The sequence below is a fragment of the Fukomys damarensis genome, unplaced genomic scaffold, assembly GCF_012274545.1.
Source record: "Fukomys damarensis isolate Sample0158 unplaced genomic scaffold, DMR_v1.0_HiC HiC_scaffold_16, whole genome shotgun sequence".
Taxonomy (NCBI): Eukaryota; Metazoa; Chordata; class Mammalia; order Rodentia; family Bathyergidae; genus Fukomys; species Fukomys damarensis.
This window is the reverse complement of record NW_022900928.1, coordinates 101,028,892-101,048,663: the sequence shown is the minus strand read 5'-3', so window position 1 is coordinate 101,048,663 and position 19,772 is coordinate 101,028,892. Positions and strand designations below refer to the sequence as shown.

Here is a 19,772-nt window from a genome sequence, read left to right as displayed (position 1 = left end):
TTATACCTTTAATTTATGTTTAAAAATCAGATTAAGTTGTGGAAATATTGAAGAAGGGTGATAACAAGATCAAGTTTAAGGCTGGGATCATAGCTCTGTTAGAGTGCTTGCTTACCACATACAAGGCTGAGTTGGAGTCTACGTAAACTCAACTCTGTTAGTTGTTACTATGAGATTTGTTTCTTTTGAGGTGTAGAATGGAAGTGATAAAAGTTATGTAATACATGTTCATGAAATACATGTGTCTATTGCTTGTTTCTCTATTTTGACATTTTAAAATCATGAAAAGATGGAACTTTAATTTCTGTACTATTTCATCTTTGACTTACAATTTTTGTGAAGTAGATAAAACTTTGACCTTTAGATAGTGTGTGTGTGTGTGTGTGTGTGTGTGTGTGTGTATATATATATTTTTTTTTAATTTTTAAAATTTTTTATTTAATTATTTATTTTTGTGCCTGGGATTGAACTCAGGTCCTTCTGCTTGCAAGGCAGGTGGTGAAACCACTTAGCTAAACCCCACCCCAATAGTGTTTATATTTTAGAATAATAGGTAGAAAACTGAGTAGCTCTTTTTTTTTTTCTAATTTGTTACACTTATAAAAACCATTCAAGGTAGTACAACTAAAGTGTAGGAATGTTTTCTATTTTCTCTTTCATTTAGCGTGTGTGCAACACTTAACAGTGTAATGTACTTTTCTGTATGGCAGACATTAATGTTAATTAGTCATAAGTTTTTTGGAAAATGCTCAACTTTTCTGACTTAAACATCGTGTCAGAAATGAGAATTTATGAACTTTTTGGTAATGTGCTCTATTTGTGTGTTTTCAGATGTGATTCATCAGCTTCCACTATTGTCAGAGAGACAGTACATTGCCACAGTTCACTCTCGTCTTCAGGACTCACAGCCTTGGAAACTTCCGGGGCTACAAGCTACTGTTAGACTTGCCTGGGCACTGGCACTGAGGGGAATATCTCAGCTACCTGATGTGACAGGTAAATTGTAGGTAATTTTGGTAAGAGAAGCAGTGTTAGCAGCAGTTCATGCAATTTTTAAAGAAGTGTTTTCTTTAACATGTATAATAAATGTAAACATAGGAAGATGTCTAGAGTTACATTGGAAGAAACTGTAAACTAGTAGTGGAGTACTTTTTTTCCTTTACCTCCCAAAATAAATTACATGAATTATTTACCTTTCTTTGAGCTAGTGACAAAGCTCTTTTACCTTAGAGTAAGAGATGAACATTGAAATGGTGGTATAATGTCTTTTGTTTTTTGAGGCGCCAGGAATTGAATCCCAGGGCTTCACTCACACATTCTAGGCAAATGCTCTACTACTGAGCTATAGACAGCTCCAACCCTAAATTTTTTTTAAATTAAAACTTACTATAAATTTCATTTTTATACATTTTCCTTCTTGATTTGTTTGGACACTTTTTTCACATTGTGTCAAATTAATAATTGGTTATTTTTAAAAAGGAGATACTTAGGTTTTAGAAAGGAAACACATGGATTGATCAAGAACAGACATGGAATTCTGACTTTTGATAATGGATTACTCACTGGGGATTTAGCTCAGTGGTTCCACCGCCTGCCCCACAAGCACAAGGTCCCGAGTTTGATCCCTGGTACAAAAAAAAAAAAAAAAAAAGGGATTACTCACTGTAGCATACCCTTTTTTGCTATTTAGATTCATGTAATTGTCATACTAATCATAGTTTGTCCAAAGAGGTTTTATACTCTGCTTAGTTAATTTGAAACCTGAAGAGTTGTCCCTTCTATAGGTTTTTATGGTACATCTAGAAAGGCTTTATTTGTTTCATCTTATTGTCAACAATGTTTTCTTAACTCAAAATGTCAGCAGATTTCAGCATCTCACCAGTTGTGTAATTCCACAGTTTGCTCATGCTGTTCCCAAGGGGTTTGCAGGAACATTTTTGTCTTAGTTTTTCTTTTGTCATCTTATAAAAAATTATTAAATCAAATATATATTAAATCAAAAAGATCAATTAGAGCTTTACATTCATGTACAAATTCTCAAGTATACATAACCCTTTTTTCATATTCATTCTATAGTTCAGTACTTTTTGAAATAGAGTTGCCCTTCAAACTTTTAAGTGTCTATGTGATAATAAAACTTTTATACCATAATTTCTCATACCGTTGTCCTAATCTTGAGAGGCATAATAGAATAGTATTAAGTTTGCTGTAGAGTAATAGATAAGAAAGGAGTAGGAATCATAAGCTTGAAGTCTTAGATCTTTGGCTACTTAAACTCTGGTTTTATTGGCCCTCTCTGCTCCCCTCCCCTCCACTTCCCTCCCCTCCCCTTCCCTTCCCTCCCCTTCCTTTCCCTCCCCTTTTCTCCTCTAGCTATGCAGAGACTGAATCCCTGGCTTTTACCCTGAGCTACATTCCTAGCCCTTTTGTTTTTTGATTTTGAGATAGGACTTATTAAATTGCCCAGGCTGGGCTTGAACATATTCTCCTTCCTCAGACTCTCAGAGTGCTGGAATTACAGGGATTCATCATGTCCAGCTGCTTTATCCTTTTATAAGCTTTAATAATTAAGGGTATTAGTGTTTTATTTTGTTTTGTTTTTGTGGTGCTGGGGATTGGGCTTGCTATCCTATCACTGAGCTATGCTGTAGCCCCAATAATTTTTTAACCATAAAAATTTTAATGTTTAGGTAATAATAGTAATTTTAGTATCATTAGACATGCATGCTTTATTTCAAAATAGAAAATAAAATATATATTAAATAAACCCATGTATTTTCCTCTGGTTAACTCTGCCCTGTCATATATATGTATATTCTTGCCCTTTTTCATGGCAGTGAAAATGTACTTTTAGGAACAGTGCATATTTGGTCTCTGTGACAGTCCAACAGTATAAGCTGTGTGGCAGTTCTTTACCAAAGCTGGATTGACGTGGAACTACATAGAAATTTTATATTTCAAATTAGAAGAACCAATCAGCAGTTCTTTTCTTAAAGTCACACAAGGAGGATGATCAGCATCTCTAGGATGCAGGGTCTTCCCACATTATGGAGAACACTGTGGTGTAAAGACCTGGTTTCTTTAGCACCTGAAGGGTGAAGTCAGCACACAGAGAAGTCCATTAATTGTAATGTGGAGACTATATTTGGATCTTTTTTCAAGAAACATATGGCACAAAAGATAAAAAGCAAAGCCAAAATGTTTCATTGCATTGATGAGACAATTGTAAATTTGACTACTTTCTGCTTATTTGACATTGAGAAATTATTTTTGAATGTATTATAATGGTATATATGTATGTAGTTTTGTTTAAGTATCTTGAGTTAAATATTGAAATATAGATAAATGTTTAATTGCTTGGAATTTGCTTCAGTATAGTATGGGTGGATGAGGGGAAGATACAGGTGAAATGAATGGATGGGTACGTAGAATTTTTTTTATGAGTGTCTAGAAATCTATTTGAAATTTTCCAAGTAAAGTGTTAAAAAATTATAAGTAGGCCAATTTATCTATTGTTTTTCAACATTAACCATCTGGTTACCAAATTAGTAGTTATTTAAATAGTCATATTCAGGTTTTTGCTCGTTGGCTTAAAGATTTTTTTCCAAATAATCTACAAAGTGTCATTGGGATTAAAGCATTAGAGTTGGGCATGATGCCATATCCCTGTAATCCCAGCTGCTCTACAGGCTGAGTAGGAGGGTCAGAAGTCTAGGTTTCGTGGGATCAATCCCCAGTACTAGAGAAAAAAGCACCTTTCTTTCATTTTCATATGTTCATGTTTAGATAACACCTCTCTTCCTATGTCAGTAATACATTGCACATCTCTTAGTTTTCATCACTCAGTATTACGAAGAGCATGGCTTTTTCTATTGCACTTTTTCAGTACTTTGGTGTTCACAAGTCAATTGCAATTATACTTAGTCTTATTTTGTGCATGGCACGTTATAGAAGGGTGAGAAGATGTCTGAAATTGAAGCATCAACAGAATATTATGGAATATAACCTGAGTTAATGACTTTTCCTTTCTCTTCTTTTTTAACTATATTTCTAGCACTGGCTGAATTCACTGAAGCAGATGAAACAATGGCAGAGCTTGCAGTTGCTGACAATGTTTTCCTATTCCTCACTGAATCAGTAGTGGTATCAGAAAACTTTTATCAGGAAGAATTTTATCTTCGTAGAATGCATAATCTCATCACAGATTTCCTTGCACTTATGCCAATGAAAGTAAGTATAATATTGTAGGATGAGTGAACAGTAGTGGAAGAGTTTTTATAAAATAGCTTAAAACTGATTGACTAGCTTTGTGTTTTGGAAATTAATAAAATATTTTAATATAGATTAAAATTTAACAGTATTGTGTTCCAACTACAGTTTATAACTCATGAAGATGAAATAATATAAACTGTTAACTGAAATCATTAGGAAGAAATGTTTGACATTGGAATGGTTAATAATGAGAAAGTGATAAATGAGCGAAATGCTTCTGTGGGTAAAATATTATCAAGCCCCTGATACCCCAGGGTATCAGGTATTGGTGCTGCATCTGGCCATGGGTTCCCTATCCACAGATTCAACCAAGTATGGGTCACAGATAATTGGAAACAACAAATACATCTGTACTAAACATATATAACTACTCCCCTGTTATTAGTCCCTATGTATTATGGTATAATGACTTCATGTAATGTTTATGTTGTATTATTAGAAGTAATTTAGAGATGATTTAAAATATATGGGAAGATATGTATAGGTTATATACAAATACCATGTTATTTTAGATTGGGGACGTTAGTGTCTGGATTTTGGTATCTGTGATGCGTGTGGGTGGTTTTGCTGAAATCAGTTCATAAATGCCGAGGGATGAGTATATTTACAACATGATTTGGAAGAGTACAGTATAAAATTTCATTTTACAGGTGAGTGTTTAGGCTCTTAATTATAGTGTATATGGGTTTCACTATGAATACAGGTGAAGTAATGAATTCCAGAAACCAGTACAAAGGCTGTTTTTGAGTAGATGGCTTGTGATGTACCTGTGGTCCCCAGAAGGCTTGTTGGAGCCATTTCAGAAAGGTCCTTCCCAGTAAATGTTGTATGTGACATTGTGTATCAAAGAAGCCACCAGCAAGGTGGTAGGAAATAAATGAGAAAGCTTCCTTTTTTCTTCCTATTTAATATATATGTCATAAAGCTACTTTTTTGTATGTGAATTTAAAAGGAAGGATTTACATTTGTAATATATTATGCAGGTCTGATACCATACCCTCTGAAAAACATAAAGCAAGTGGAATAAGTACCAAGAATGGCAGAAACAAGGAGTGAAATACTTGTTACTTAATGAGTCAAGTGTTAATTGAGTTTCTCCTGTGATCCAGGTACTATGCTAGAAAACAAATAAGCCTAGTGGTGTTGCCTCTGGGCTCACTCCCCAGAACCAAAGAAGATAAATAAGTAGACTTACTGTCTACCAGCAAAGAACTTATAATGGAATTGTTGAGATAAGATATATACAAAAAAACTATCACTTGTAACAGTAATCGAGGCAGTGAACTATGATGGCCTTCTTTAGCTAAGGACGGCCCACTCAAGGACTAGAATAGTCAAAATGTACTGGCAAGTAATTTGAGAGCTTTAGCAACTTTGAAGGACTGGAGATGAGCATCACAATTTTAGGGTTAGAAAGAAGGCTAATCCTTTCTTTTGTATTTGTGGAAATGAACCCATAGGAAGTTTAAGACTTAAAATTTTTCCCTCATTATTATCTCAGGTGAGACTTTGACTAGAGAAAAATAATGAAGATAGGAAAATGAAGGATAAGAGGAATTTAGATAGAAGAATCATAAATGGCTTAGGTAAGGCACACAATTGTGAGATACTGGAGTTTTTTCAATAGATAGAGAATGATTTAGGTTATCTACTCTGGATTTTTTTCCCTTTCAGTGTTGGTCATTGAACCCAGGACCTGCACACTAAGCCTTATTCCCATTTTATTGTTTGTATGTACATATGCATTTATTTATTTTTTTTATATTTTCATTTTTATTTTGGGGCAAGGTCTTGCTAGTTGCCCAGGCAGGCCATGAACTTGCAAATCCTGCTGCCTTGTTGCAGGGATTATAGCTGTGTCCCACTGTGCCAGGATAGGTTATCTTTCTTACATGGGCTTTGGTAGTTTGTCTGTGAGTGGATATGTCCATGTTATTAAAATTATCAAATTGATTGGCGTAAAGTTATTCTTGACTTTCCTGTATTATACCTTTTGTTTCTATAGGATCTGTAGTAATATATTTCCCCTATAATTTCTGATATTAGTAATATGTCTTCTCATTTATAATTAACTTGACTAGGAGGGGTTTAGTAATCTTACTTATCTTTCCTTTGAATCAACTTTTGGCTTTATTGATTTTCTGGTATTTTATTTTAGTGTTACCAATTTGTGATCTTTTATATTTTTTCTTTTTCTTTGACTTTAATTTACCCTTTCATTTCAGTCCCCTGCTCCCTTTCCCAGAAGCACTTTACCAGTTAGCTATATTCCCAGGTATTTTTATTTTTCATTTTATTTTTCTTGTTTATTTGAGAGGGTCTTGCTGTGTAGTTCAGGCTGGCCTTGAACTCACTATGTAGCATAGGCTGGCCTCAAACTCAAGGTGATCCACCTGCCTCAGCCTCCCAAGCTCTGCGATTATAGTCATACACCACCGTACCCGCCTATTTTTATTTTTACTTTGAGATAGTGTCTTCCTAAGTTGCCTGGCTGTGCTCAAACTACCAATTCTCCTGCCTCAGCCTTCCAAATGACTGAGATTACAGGCATGCCTTACACACCATCTTTCTTAAAGTAAAAACTTATTTTTTCTGATACAAACATGTAATGCTGTGAATTTACCTCTAGTAACTACTTTGTGCCACACAAATTTTGGTAGGTTATATTTTTGTTTTTGTTCAATATAATATATTTTCTAATTTCCCTGAAGTATCTATGATGAAAAATTGAATAGAAGTATGTTGTATAATTTCCATGGTTGGTGAACTTCCCAGTTACTTCTCTTTGTAGTTTAATTCTGTTGTGGTCAGAGAACATACTCTATAGGATTTTAGTTGTGTTGCAGTTTTATGGTTCAGAATATGGCCTGTGTTGGTAAGTGCACTGTGTATATCTAAAAGGAACATATATTCTGCTACTGTTCTGTGGATTGTTCCATAAATATCAATTAGATTAAATTGCTACTGTTGTTCAGGCTGTATCCTGGCTGGTTTTCTGTGTACTTGTTCTTTTGAGTATTGAGGGAGAAGTTTTGAAATTTCCATCTGTTATTGTGGATTTGTCTGGCCGTAATTTCTTTGTAGAGGAAGTGGTGTTTTATTTCTGTTGGAATCTAGTTCAGACAAGTGTTCTAAGACTGTGGTCCTCAGTCAGGGCTATAATATTCTTTACAACATGTTTGAGGAATGGATGGTACTAGTTTTGCTTGTTATAGTTACTGTAGGGCTGGTTGATAGGTGGTTCTAGGGATGCTAAATTTACTGATCTGTTCAGAATAATCTTTAACCCAGTGAAGAAATGTTCTGCCCAAAATATCAGTAATAGCCCCATTGAGAAACACTACTGTTAAACTCATGTGAGTTCTCTGAAGTTTTAAGATGCTATAAATTACAGGAGGTAGTACTGTAATAACATTCCTAGCGTACTTTTTCATGTCACTAAAGTGGATTAGGTATTTAAATAATGTTATTATTGTCTTTAATCACTTTAAGACATTTGCTTGATTTCTGATTTATTAGCCTGTATATAAGAAATGTACATACTGACCATGTCTAATAAACTTATAGGTGAAGCAGCTGAGGAATCGGGCAGATGAAGATGCCCGAATAATTCACATGAGTGTGCAGATGGGTAATGAACCTCCTATCTCACTGAGGAGGGATCTGGAGCACTTAATGCTCTTGGTAAGCCTTTGTGTTGTGCAACTTGTCATCTCTTCTTCCTTCCATTATCTTTTCTTTAGCTTTGGAAACTTCAGCACTAATACTTTAAGTCCATGGTGAAATTCAATGTGAAGGTACATTTTTTTGGGGGGGTGGTTCTGGGGTCAGGCAGTGGAACCACTGAGCCAAATCCCTGGCCTTCTGAAGGTACATTTTTAAGGCAATGTTTTGGCTGTAAGCATGCACCCACAGTCTGTGTCCACTCTCTGCAGATGGGTGAACTATACAAGAAAAACCCTTTCCATCTGGAGCTCGCCCTAGAGTATTGGTGCCCCTCGGAGCCTTTGCAGACTCCCACCGTGATGGGCTCATACTTGGGGGTGGCTCACCAGCGACCCCCTCAGCGCCAGGTGAGTACTAGGTCCTTCTGTTTTCATATTTTGTTATGGTAATTGGGAGTTTGGAAAACATACAAGGTATTACTTCCTTGTGTTTCTGCTATAAACACAAATGCCCGCCAATGTTAACCTTTGAAAATTCACATTTTTCCCCACATTTAGGAAGAATTGAAACCACTAAATTTAAAGTTTGATTATTTTGGATATTTTTGCGTTCAGCCAGCACTTTATTAATACTAGATATATATCAAATTGTTAGAAGCACAAAGGCTTCTAATCTATTTGTCACTTACTAGAGTTTTAGTATTTTAGTCTGTCCTCTTATAGGTCAGATAAGAACCAATGTTGATAATTCCTAATATTGGGAATGTAGAGGTCCAAGTGTTAAAGGAAAAGACTTAGAAGTTTTAATTTGACTACATGGATATTAGCCTGTGGATAAGGTAGGGAGGAATCTGTTTCTTTTTTTTGTTTGTGTTTTGAGACAGGGTCTCACTATGTAGTTGAGACTGACCTAGAACTCACTATGTATCCCAGGCTGGTCTTGATCTCATAGCAATCCTCTTATCTTATCTCAGCCTCCAGAGTGCATTACAGGCGTGCACCATCACGCCCACCTTGGGAAGAGTCTGTTTTTCATTCTGCATTATCTAATTATGATGTACAGAAGAAAATAAAACGGATTTCCTGTCTTGTCTTGGGTGATTTTTCTTTAGAGGTTTTCATGCTGTATTTTTTTCTAGTCTAGGATCAGATACCCCTCCCTCATATTTATTAGATATATTGTTTCAGTTTTTTTTTTCATTTAAAAGTTTCAGAGAAGGTTATATGAAACTTTTTTACTGATTAAAAAAATTTCTTTTATAGCTGGGCATGGTGGCACATACCAGTAATTCCAGCACTGTGGGAGTCTGAGGTAGAAAAATGGTACTTTTGAGCCCAATCTTGGCAATTTAGCAACTTTGCCAGACTCTGTCTCAAAAAATTAGTCAATGCAGAGACTCTGGATTCAATCCCTAGTACCTTGCCACTTCAGTTTCGATTATAAAAGTTTTGAAACATATGGAAGATAGAATAATTATAATGAATACTCAACATCTTAATTTCACATCTTAAGGTAGTATGTTGACATGTTTGCTTTATCTGCTACTGTTATTTTTATTCCTTTTATTTTATTTTTTGGTACTGGGGATCAAACTCGGGGCCTTGTGCTTGCGAGGCAGGTGGCGACACCACTGAGCTAAATCTCTAGCCCTTTTATTTTTGCTAGAGTATCTTAAAGTAAATTACAAGTAACATGACTTTGCCCCTTCAATAGTTAAATAAGTATAGTTCTTAAAATTAAAGATACTTTCCTCCATTATTATAAAACCATTGTTATGCCCAAGAGATTTAACAATACTTTGCAGAAAGCTACCATTTTCAGTTCTATGTTCTAAGTAATGAGTATGAATAATATTTTTAGTTATTGATAACAGATTTAAAGTATAAGAAAGAAAAAGGTAAAAAACATAAATAGAATGGTGTCAGAACATGGTTTTGGTAGGATCATAAAAAATGGTAAGTTTATGTTACCATGAAGATGATTGTAAGTTGACAGGTACTAATTCAGCTGAGATTTAGGGACTCTGGGTTCTAAGTATACCTTTGAATTTTCTGGTTAATTTTGGATGGATACATTTCTTCAGTTGCTTTACATACTAAAAAATCTGTTATAATCTTGAGATGTTTGAAAAAATGTTCTTTTATTCACAAAAAGATTCTGAAATTGGTTAAATTGCTGCTGAACAGATTAAAAACAGTTTTTTATAAATAGAATACCTTAATTTTGTCTTCTGTTAGTGTTAAATCAAAACACTTAGGTTTTTTTTCCCTTAGTTTTGATTATATGTAGTCTTTTTTAGCTTTCTATGTTGCCTTGTAGTAAAGATATACCTTATATAAACTGTATGTTTTAAACCTTATTTCAGGTTGTCTTATCAAAATTTGTCAGGCAAATGGGTGACCTGCTGCCTCCAACTATTTATATTCCTTACTTGAAAATGCTCCAGGGATTGGCTAACGGCCCTCAGTGTGCCCACTACTGCTTCAGCCTCCTCAAAGTCAATGGTAGTAGTCACGGTAAGGCAAGTCTGGATGTCAGTAAAGAGTCTTTTACATTTTTGAAGTCAATATTTTACTGCCTAATAAAGAACAGTGGTTATCGTGCTGGGTTCTAACAGGGAGAGAGGCACACTGGTTGCTTTATGTGCTGTGATGCTTTGATTATAACCTCACAGATTAGAGAATTTTGCCATCCCTGTTATAAAATATGGTTCATTGTAAGAAATTGTAGTTAATACTGTAAATGTAAAATTTCAAAAACACATCTGCTACATAAAGCAAAGTATATACCCTTGCCACATACATTTGATGAATTTGTATTCACAAATACTTGTTTTTAAAATTTTCTCTTGACCTTATCTTAGTTTCCTCACTGAATTTACAGATTCAGGTCTTATTAAAACAAAAGCACTATAAAAAGAAAAGCAAGTGCATGCTTTGCTAAGTAGCTATTACTTTCCTTTATACATGTGAAGAACTGAGGCCTACAGATGTTACCTAATTTACCCCCAGTGACAGGTCACTGGGGCGCCACACCAGGCTCCAGAGCCGGTATTTGGATTGCACTGTCAGAGCTTGTCTGCCTTGTGTGCTATATGCTCTTGCCTCTAGTCCTTGGCGTGCAGTGGACTAGTAATATACAGATCTAGGTTGCTGCTGTCTCTTTCTTTGGGAATTCAGGCTCAATGTTTATGACTTGTTTTGTGGGGAAAGCAGCCTTATGTAGTTATGTGACAGCACAGAGAACTCTTCTCGCTGTGAAGTGCTAACCAACATCCAAAGTAGTTTATATTTACATGGACACTATCCCATCATTAGCACTGAGGAAGAATGAGTGCAAGAGTTCTGCTTGCCCAGGGGTTTCCACCCTTCATTAGATGATTTACTTATTGAAGACACTGCTAATCTAGGATAAAGATTGCACTTGTGCTAAGACAAAGGCAAAATTGGTTACACATTTTCTTTGTTTCCAAGCAAATGTCTCTTTCTAGAAAAAAAATGCTGTGTTGCCTTTCTTTATAGTTGAAAATATCCAGGGAGCAGGTGGCAGTCCAGTTTCCTGGGAGCACTTCTTTCACTCCTTAATGCTTTACCACGAGCACCTTCGGAAGGACCTCCCGAGTGCAGACAGTGTCCAGTACCGCCATCTCCCTTTACGTGGCATTACCCAGAAGGAGCAGGATGGACTGATTGCCTTTCTGCAGCTAACATCTATTATCATTACTTGGGTAGGTTATTCATCAACTGCAGGTTTTATATTCTAGCACCACAGCATTTTAAGGGGCCCGATGTTTTCTTGTAATGCTCAAAAGTTTATGAGTGATACATTTAGCATTCTTCTTGACCTCTGCTGAAAGGTGTAAATTGTGGTAGCCTTGCTTGCCAGCATCATGTTAGTATGAAAATAATGGCCTTAACCTGAAAGATATAGTCACAAGGGCAAGTAAGAATCAGTTGTTAAATATGCATCCTTCCAGGTTTTCTAGAGAAGGTGTGGAGGTAGTGTGTGTGTTTGTTGGAATGTATGCTTATACAGAATGAATAGCTTTAATTGAAAAGCTATTTATGGAATTTTCTTTCCTTATACCAAACTATTTTACCTTTTACTACCAAATTAGTCTTTATGAAAAACATTACTTTCATTGCATGATTTTCCAATTTTGAAATCTTAGTTGTTTCTATTCACTAGGTTGAAGTTAAGCTGCTTCGTCTATTTCTTCTGAAGGACAGGATTAGTCCTTAGAAGTTTTTTTTTTTTTTTTTTTTTTTTTCCTCTAATCATGCTTAACAGTATTAAAAATAAAAATTCAAGAGCCGGGCTTGGTGGCTCATGCCTGTAATCCCAGTACTCAGGAGACTGAGGCAGGAGGATTGCTGCGAGTTCTAGACCAGCTTGGGCTACATAGTGAGTTTCGAGCCAGTTTGAACTACACAGTGAAACCCTGTCTCAAAACAAAAGTAAAAAATCAAAATTCAAGTTTATAATTAATCTCACTGAATTAAAATCAAATTATATTTGATAGCCATATATTTTCCTTTTTTTTCCTCAGAAGAGACAAGGTATTTATTCATTGATGCATTCTGTTAATGTATTTGTTCCAGAAAGGATTTTCAAAGCCTAGGTAAGATTTATGTGACCGTGGCAGATCATTTATTTCTGTTTTTAGCATTATTTTCCATATTTGGATCTGCAAAAGTAGTTCTATGAAGATTATTTCTTTTCTTTTCTTTATAGTGACAAAACTAGTGATCTGGTAGACTTTAATACTACGCTTGTCTTGGTTTCACTGTGTATTGAACGTGTGAGGGCTTAATATAAGTACTAGCAGCTTAGATGGTTGCTGGTCATTTTTCTTATCTCTTAAAAATGGAAAGCCAAGGCCAGGAGTGTAGCTCATTTGTACCACATCTGCCTGGCAAGTACAACGTCCTGAGTTCAAGCTCCTGTACCAAAAAAAAAAAAAAAAAAAAAAAAGCCAGATTTGGTGGCATGTGCCTATAAATCCCAGATCTGAGGGAGACTGAGGTAAGAGGATCACTGGAGCCCAGAGTTAGAGATCATCCTGGGAAATGAAAGTTATACTTGATCTCAAAAATAAAATAAAAATGGGAAGTCTTGTTCTTGTGCTCAATTTTCAGAGTGAAAATGCTCGACTGGCACTCTGTGAACATCCTCAGTGGACACCTGTGGTGGTGATTCTGGGCCTCCTGCAATGCAGCATACCCCCTATTCTAAAAGCTGAGCTGCTGAAGACACTTGCTGCCTTCGGAAAGTCCCCTGAAATTGCAGCCTCTTTGTGGCAGTCGCTGGAATATACACAGGTACACTCACTGGAATGCTCCTATGTGTATTACTTGGAAATTGAACATGATTATACCAAAGAAGTGAGGGCATCTGACTAATCAGGACCTACACTGTGAACTTTCCAACTACAAAGTTAAGGCCTGGGGGCCAAGCATAGCATCAGAAACTACTTGGCCTGGGTTTCTCTCTGGGGCACAGTTAACAGCGTTACTGCGTTATCAGACACAGACTGGTTCTTTCCACTCTTTTTTTTTTTGGTACCGGGGATCCAACTCAGAACCTTGAGCTTGCAAGGCAGGCAGTGGAACCACTGAGCTAAATCCCCAGACCCAGACTGGTTCTTAAGATAACCCTCTTAGAATCTTATTTTCTGATGTCTGTGAGATATTTCTAAATGGGCAGAATTTCTCAACCCTTCCAGACAAGGATAATACATGCTTTCAGAAGTCATCTGTACTCATTAAATGTGAGAAGTGTTTATTTTTCTTTCTGCTCCTTTTTTTCTGTGCCTGTCTTGTTCAAATGGACTGAAACATCTGTAAAGCTGTATGTCATCATGGGGGTTGTTTTTCCATTAAAGTGGGGTTCAGCTGTTTGCCAAGTTTGCACAGGAAATTTTTTTGTTTGTTTTGAGAGAGAGAGAGTCTTGCTTTGTAGTTCAGGCTGGCCCTGAACTCATTATGTAGTCCAGGAAGGCCTCAAACTTCAACGATCCTCCTACCTCTGCCTCCGAAGTGCTGGAATTTCAGCTGTGCACCACCATGCCTGGCTGCACAGAAATTTTAACAGCATTCAGAGAACTATGTTAGCAGTCATGAAGGTTTACTGCCAGGACCATAAGCTTTGAGAATGGGAAAATATGGAAAGTAGGAATATGGTAGCAGGATTCCCTGACTACTTCAAACTTAGGGAATGCATGTATGTTGACTTGCCAGGGGAAATATATGGGTTATATAATGTTTGGACTCTAAATGAATTTTTTTCCCACTAAATGTAAGCTCTTAGAGTTTTTATATCAAGGATAGTTACTTTTGTGTGATGAAATGAAAAAAGAAATAAGGATACACTTTATACAAGTATCTCTGATAAAATGGTTGGGTAGAATATATGTTTGTTTTAGAAGTAATATAACAGGAGACTGTGATGCTAAATTGTTCACAGAAGAAGCCATTTTAAAGTAGTATTGTAGATTATTTTCTAACATATGTCTTCTGAAGATAGGAACAATACCTTATAAAACAATTTAAAGGAGTTGGCCTTTGTGTGAGAGGAAGAGCCATTTTGGGCTTACTATTAATACTTCCCATTTTGATTCATGAATATACCAGGACTTACCACTGTTCTGCATGTGCATTGCTCCTTTATTCCTGAAATGAAATGTAAATTTGGGTTCTTTGAGCAAATGCTATTGCTTTTTAAAGTGTCTACCTATCAGCGCACTCTTCATTTGAGGAGAGTGAAGTATGAGGAATAAATGTAACTTATTGCATATAGTCTGGTCCTGTAAGAAGGATAAGACAGAACATCTCAACTCAAAACTTGTCGTTTTTAGAAATCCATTCTTAGTTAAGTTTGCTTTTGGTTTAAATAAGGCTAGTTGTAAACAGAAATAGTATCTTAAAACACTGGTGAGATTTCATCTGGTAAATCCTTTTAAAGATTCATTCTTAGAAAATCAGAGAAAATTTGCTGAAAAAAGATCTAGAGTGCTCTTTGAAATTCGAAGCTTTTTACATGGTACAAAATTGAAAACTGAATTGCTATTGAAAGGGCATCAGGGACCCCTCAGCTGTTGGCCATTGAGAAAAGTGTGGTATGGTGGGTGAGGTATAGGACTGAGTATCACATTGCATAGCTGCTGCTGCCCATTGATAAGTACAGAATGCTCCTGACATCTACTTCTTCTTGTTTCAAGATACTACAGACCGTCAGGGTTTCAAGCCAGAGGCAAGCTATTGGGATCGAGGTAAATGTTCCTTTAAATATAAATCTTATGTTTATTCATACATATGCTAATAAAAAGACTCTGAAAAATGATTCTTACTCTAAGTTTCTATAACTTTCAAATTTAGTATGTTTATGTTTGGAGTTTTCTGATTGTTGTCAAAAGGGATGAAACTCTTAATGGAAGGAACCAAAATATTTAATGTTTCAGAATTGGAGAAGGATGTTGGGTGGCAGCCATCCAGACTCTGAAAGTCTTGGTTTGAACTCAGTTAATTAGATTACTTGAATCAACGTGATGTGACAATTATTTTACTTTCTGTTCTCCATCTTTTTTAAAGACACATTTAAGCTTTCTCTTTAAGATTGGGCTAATATGTGGAAATTTGAAATTATTCCATCTGACTTATCTGCATTAATATAATCTGTGTCTTCTCAGTGAAAAGTGGTAATATTTGTTCTGTCTTTTAGTGTGATATAGCACTATTAGTAAGTTAGTGCCTGCAAAATGTTCTATACGTTATAGCTGGTAGTTTGATATCACCTTTTTTTTTTTTTTGAAGGTTGAATTAAATGAAATAGAATCACGGTGTGAAGAATATCCCTTGACTCGAGCCTTTTGCCAGCTTATTAGTACCCTGGTGGAGAGCTCATTTCCTTCCAATTTGGGTGCTGGTCTGCGGCCCCCTGGCTTTGATCCTTACCTACAGTTCCTTAGAGATTCTGTGTTTCTCCGATTCCGCACCAGAGCTTACCGGAGAGCAGCTGAAAAGGTTATGTTTAGAAAAACTTTCTTCTCCATATTCATTTACTGTTCTTCTTTTTTCCAAGGTATAAAGGGATATAAATTCATTTTAGCTTTCAAAGTTAGTAAAAAAAAAAAAAAAAATCATCTTAATTTTGAACACTGTGGTGGTTGGGGTAATTTATGTACATTAAAAATCAAAGCACTGACATTTCAGTGGTCAGTAATTTAATTAATTTAAGTTCATTTAGATTCCTAACTGAACAAATTTTGATGAAAATTGTACCAAAAAATTATGTCTTTGATGGAAGCATATCACTGCTCCTTGTTGGGATGATTTAGGTTAGGGATTGAAATACATTGAAACTTGTACTCCAGTTTCTGTTAGTAGCATTTCTGGGTTGTGGTGTTAGAGGGAAAGAGTGTTGTGATCCCCTAGGTGTGGCTGTCATAGGTGAAGCTGAGGGAGCACTGACATTTATGCCCATCTTGGTGCTACTTGTAGGACACCCATCAAGCTCATTATGTATTTCATAGTGTGTAATTCCAGTATTACTTTGAGGCAGGTACTATTAATATTCCTATTTTACAGATGGAGGCTTAGCAAAGTTAAGGAGCTTGCCTAAGGTCAAGGACCAGGATATGAACATAGAACTCTTAATTCCAGATCCAAGCTCATAAGCTATGTAAGAGACACTTCAGGTTCTGATGTTACTTATTTTAGTCTATAGCACTGCTTACTACCTCACAGGATACCCTTGGGGGGTGTGTCTTATAGGAACATTTCTGCTTTATTATTATAGTTTGCTGTTTTTTTAACTTCTTGGGTTTTTGTAGTATAAAATAAAAATAACATAGTTTGTGCTAAGACAATTTGGAAAATACAGAAGAATAAGAAATAATATCACCCATAACCTTGCTGGCAAAGAAGAATAGTTACTTATAGTTTACTTAATGTGCATGTATATTAATATTTGAGATAGCTATATTACTTTGTATTCCTTTTGTTATCATTTAATATAATGAAGATTATTTCATGCCATTAGAGAATCTTCGAAAAGTCCTTAGTGACTGCATCATTTCTATTGCTGTTGTATCTAGCTTCAGTGGTCATAGTTTGTTTCACAAGTAATTGTTTGTTTTTTGAGACAGTTGTCTCACTGTGTAGTTCAGGCTGGCCTTGAGCTTACTGTGTGTCCAAGCTGGCCCTGAACTCATAGCCATCTTCCTATGTCAGCCTCCTGGGTGCTGGAACTATCAGTGTGTGCCACCATGCCTGGCCTGACCATTTTTTTGTCATTTGCTTTTATAATTTTTGTTCCCTTGGAAAAAATAAACACTGAAGGGCCAGGGATTTAGCTCAATGGTTCCACCACCTGCCTCACAAGCACCAGGTCCCAAAAATAAATCCCTGGTACTAAAAATAAATAAATAAATAAACAAACACTGAGAGAAAACATTAAAGCTCTGAAAAACAGTAATTATGCCTCATTAATAAAAGTCATTTCAGGTAATGACTAGTGATATGAATAAGTAGTGATCATTGCAGTCCCTTTGACAAAAAGTGTGGGCAGGTTTTTGTAGTTGTTTCGTATATCTTTCCTGGTTTTTCTTGAAAAAGTCACCATGACCTGTTGAGAGCACTAGTCAGTATTATCTTTCTGGGTGCCTTATTTTTTCCCCGACACAGTTACACTTCAAGTTCTGTGGCTTTCTTGGTCTGCCATTGATTTCAGTTCTGTGCCCATATATTTACTGTAAAACAATTTTTCATAGACAGGAATTTAGCTCAGTGGCACTGTGCCTGCCTCACAAGTGCAAGGTCCTGAGTTCAATCCCCAGTACCAAAAATTTAAAAAAAAATTTTTTTTCCCTGTTTTTAGAATTTGTTTGAAAATCTTCTTGAGTTTACCTTTTTTTTGTTTTTGTTTTTGTTTGTTTGTTTGTTTGATTTGAGCCAGGGTCTCACTATGCAGTTGAGACTGACCTGGAACTCACTATGTAGCCCAGGCTGGTCTCGAACTCACAGCGATCCTCCTGTCTCAGCCTCTCGAGTGCTGAGATTAAAGGCATGCGCCAGCATGCCTGGCTCGAGTTTAACTTATATAACTATATTTTAGGGCAGTGGCTTCTCATAGAAACAAGGTCTGGGTTGAGATAAGAATAAATATTGAGTGTTAGAGGCAATGTATTTGTTTGTCAATCCTAAAGTTCATTATTATGTCATGATACACCATTTTTATTCAAACTTTCTGGAAATTTTAGAAAATACAAAAAGTAAGTAATTTCAAAGTAATCATAAAAAGCTACCCGAACGAAAGTCCTGTTATGAAACCTGAACTCTGACAAAATTATGTGTAGTGGAAATAGTGATTCTAAATAGTAATTTTGTGTATAGTGACTAAATCGTCTTATTACATTTTATGTATTTGTTTTATTTGACTTTATTATTTTCTATCCCAAAACAGGACCTCCAATCTTGAGCATCTCTGGAGTTTGCTAATCACCTACTGAATATTTCCTGCCTACTTCCACTCAAAATACAATTTCCCCTGCCTCTGCCCCTTGAGACACACACTGCTCCTTTATGCTCAGGATTTCCTTTCTTGAGCCATTCTATCGCACTTCATCTTGTTTCACTAGTCATTCAGTGGTTCCATTACTTCCAGTCTTGTAGTTTGACTTTTCCACTCCTTCCTTCCATATCTAGTCTGTTCTAGCTGCCTTTCTAAAGCCTTCCAAAGGCCTTCGTCTCTCTCTAGCTATAATTTAGTCCAGAACTCATATGATCAGTTTTTAAATTTTTAAAGCACAGTTTAATTTTGCTATATATACAACTATGTATTTATCCTTTGGCATAAATTTTTCCCTCATTGGTATGTGGATTTTAAATTTATTTCTAACAAGGAAGTGGTGAAGGGGTTATTTGTAGCAGGACTGCAGTAATTGTATCCTTGACCACCTTTGACTAATGGCATGGGATGAAGCTTTACTGTCGTTTTTTTGTTTGTTTGTTTGTTTTTTGGTACGTTTAATCTAACTTGTGAGGCAGGTGGCGGAACTATGAGCTAATAAATCCCTGGCTAAAGCTTTACTCAAGATAGACCCCTGAACTTGACTTCCAGCTTGTTTGCAGCCAAGTTGTAGAGTCTTAGGGCATTCAGTCACTGCTCTGAGCTTTATTTATGAAATTACAATGACTAGGTGAGATGATTTTTCAGATCATTTCCAGCTGATATTCTTAAGAGTGTGAAATATCTGACCCTTTAAGAAATGTGATGTTGGGCCGGGGATTTAGCTCAGGGGTTCTGTTGCCTGCCTTGCAAGAACAGGTCCCAAGTTCAATCCCCGGTACCAAAAAAAAGAAATGTGATGTTGGTCTGGGAATTTAGCTCAGTGACACTGTGCCTGCCTTGCAAGTGCAAAGGCCTGGTACAAAAAAAAAAAAAAATCTGATATTGTTTAATTGTAAACTGAATATGACTAGGTACTAAATGCTTTGTATTTGCTAATAAACCCAAACCTTGTCTATAGAAATGTTTCTTTTATTTGTATTTTTGGGACAGGTTCTTGTTATGTAATCCATGGCTGACTTGAGCTCACTATGTTACCCAGGCTGGTCTCAGGCTTGTGAGCAGCTTCCTACCTCAGCCTCTCAGTATTGGGATAACAGGCGTGTATCACAATGCCTGACTTACTAATGTTTCTTAAGTAATGCTTTAAAAAAGTATTTCACCTGGAAAATGAGCTAATACATTATCCTTCAGCAAAATACAGCAATATGATTTAGGCTTTCTCTCTTACTTTGTATAAGTTAAGAAACAAGTGACTTTCTTCATTT

At 36.0% G+C, this 19,772-nt stretch overlaps 1 protein-coding gene across 2 annotated transcripts in view; it reads left to right on the top strand.

The window, feature by feature from the left end:
* Nup205 (nucleoporin 205) overlaps positions 1 to 19,772 on the top strand; it is a 73,070-nt gene that overhangs the window by 9,034 nt on the left and 44,264 nt on the right. For both annotated transcript variants that reach the window (XM_010616186.3, XM_019206328.2), the window contains exons 7-15: positions 832 to 996; positions 4,055 to 4,230; positions 7,840 to 7,956; positions 8,208 to 8,345; positions 10,304 to 10,454; positions 11,460 to 11,665; positions 13,077 to 13,259; positions 15,158 to 15,208; positions 15,750 to 15,959. In XM_010616186.3, the coding sequence (XP_010614488.1) occupies positions 832 to 996; positions 4,055 to 4,230; positions 7,840 to 7,956; positions 8,208 to 8,345; positions 10,304 to 10,454; positions 11,460 to 11,665; positions 13,077 to 13,259; positions 15,158 to 15,208; positions 15,750 to 15,959 (1,397 nt within the window). The remainder of the gene's footprint in view (positions 1 to 831; positions 997 to 4,054; positions 4,231 to 7,839; positions 7,957 to 8,207; positions 8,346 to 10,303; positions 10,455 to 11,459; positions 11,666 to 13,076; positions 13,260 to 15,157; positions 15,209 to 15,749; positions 15,960 to 19,772) is intronic.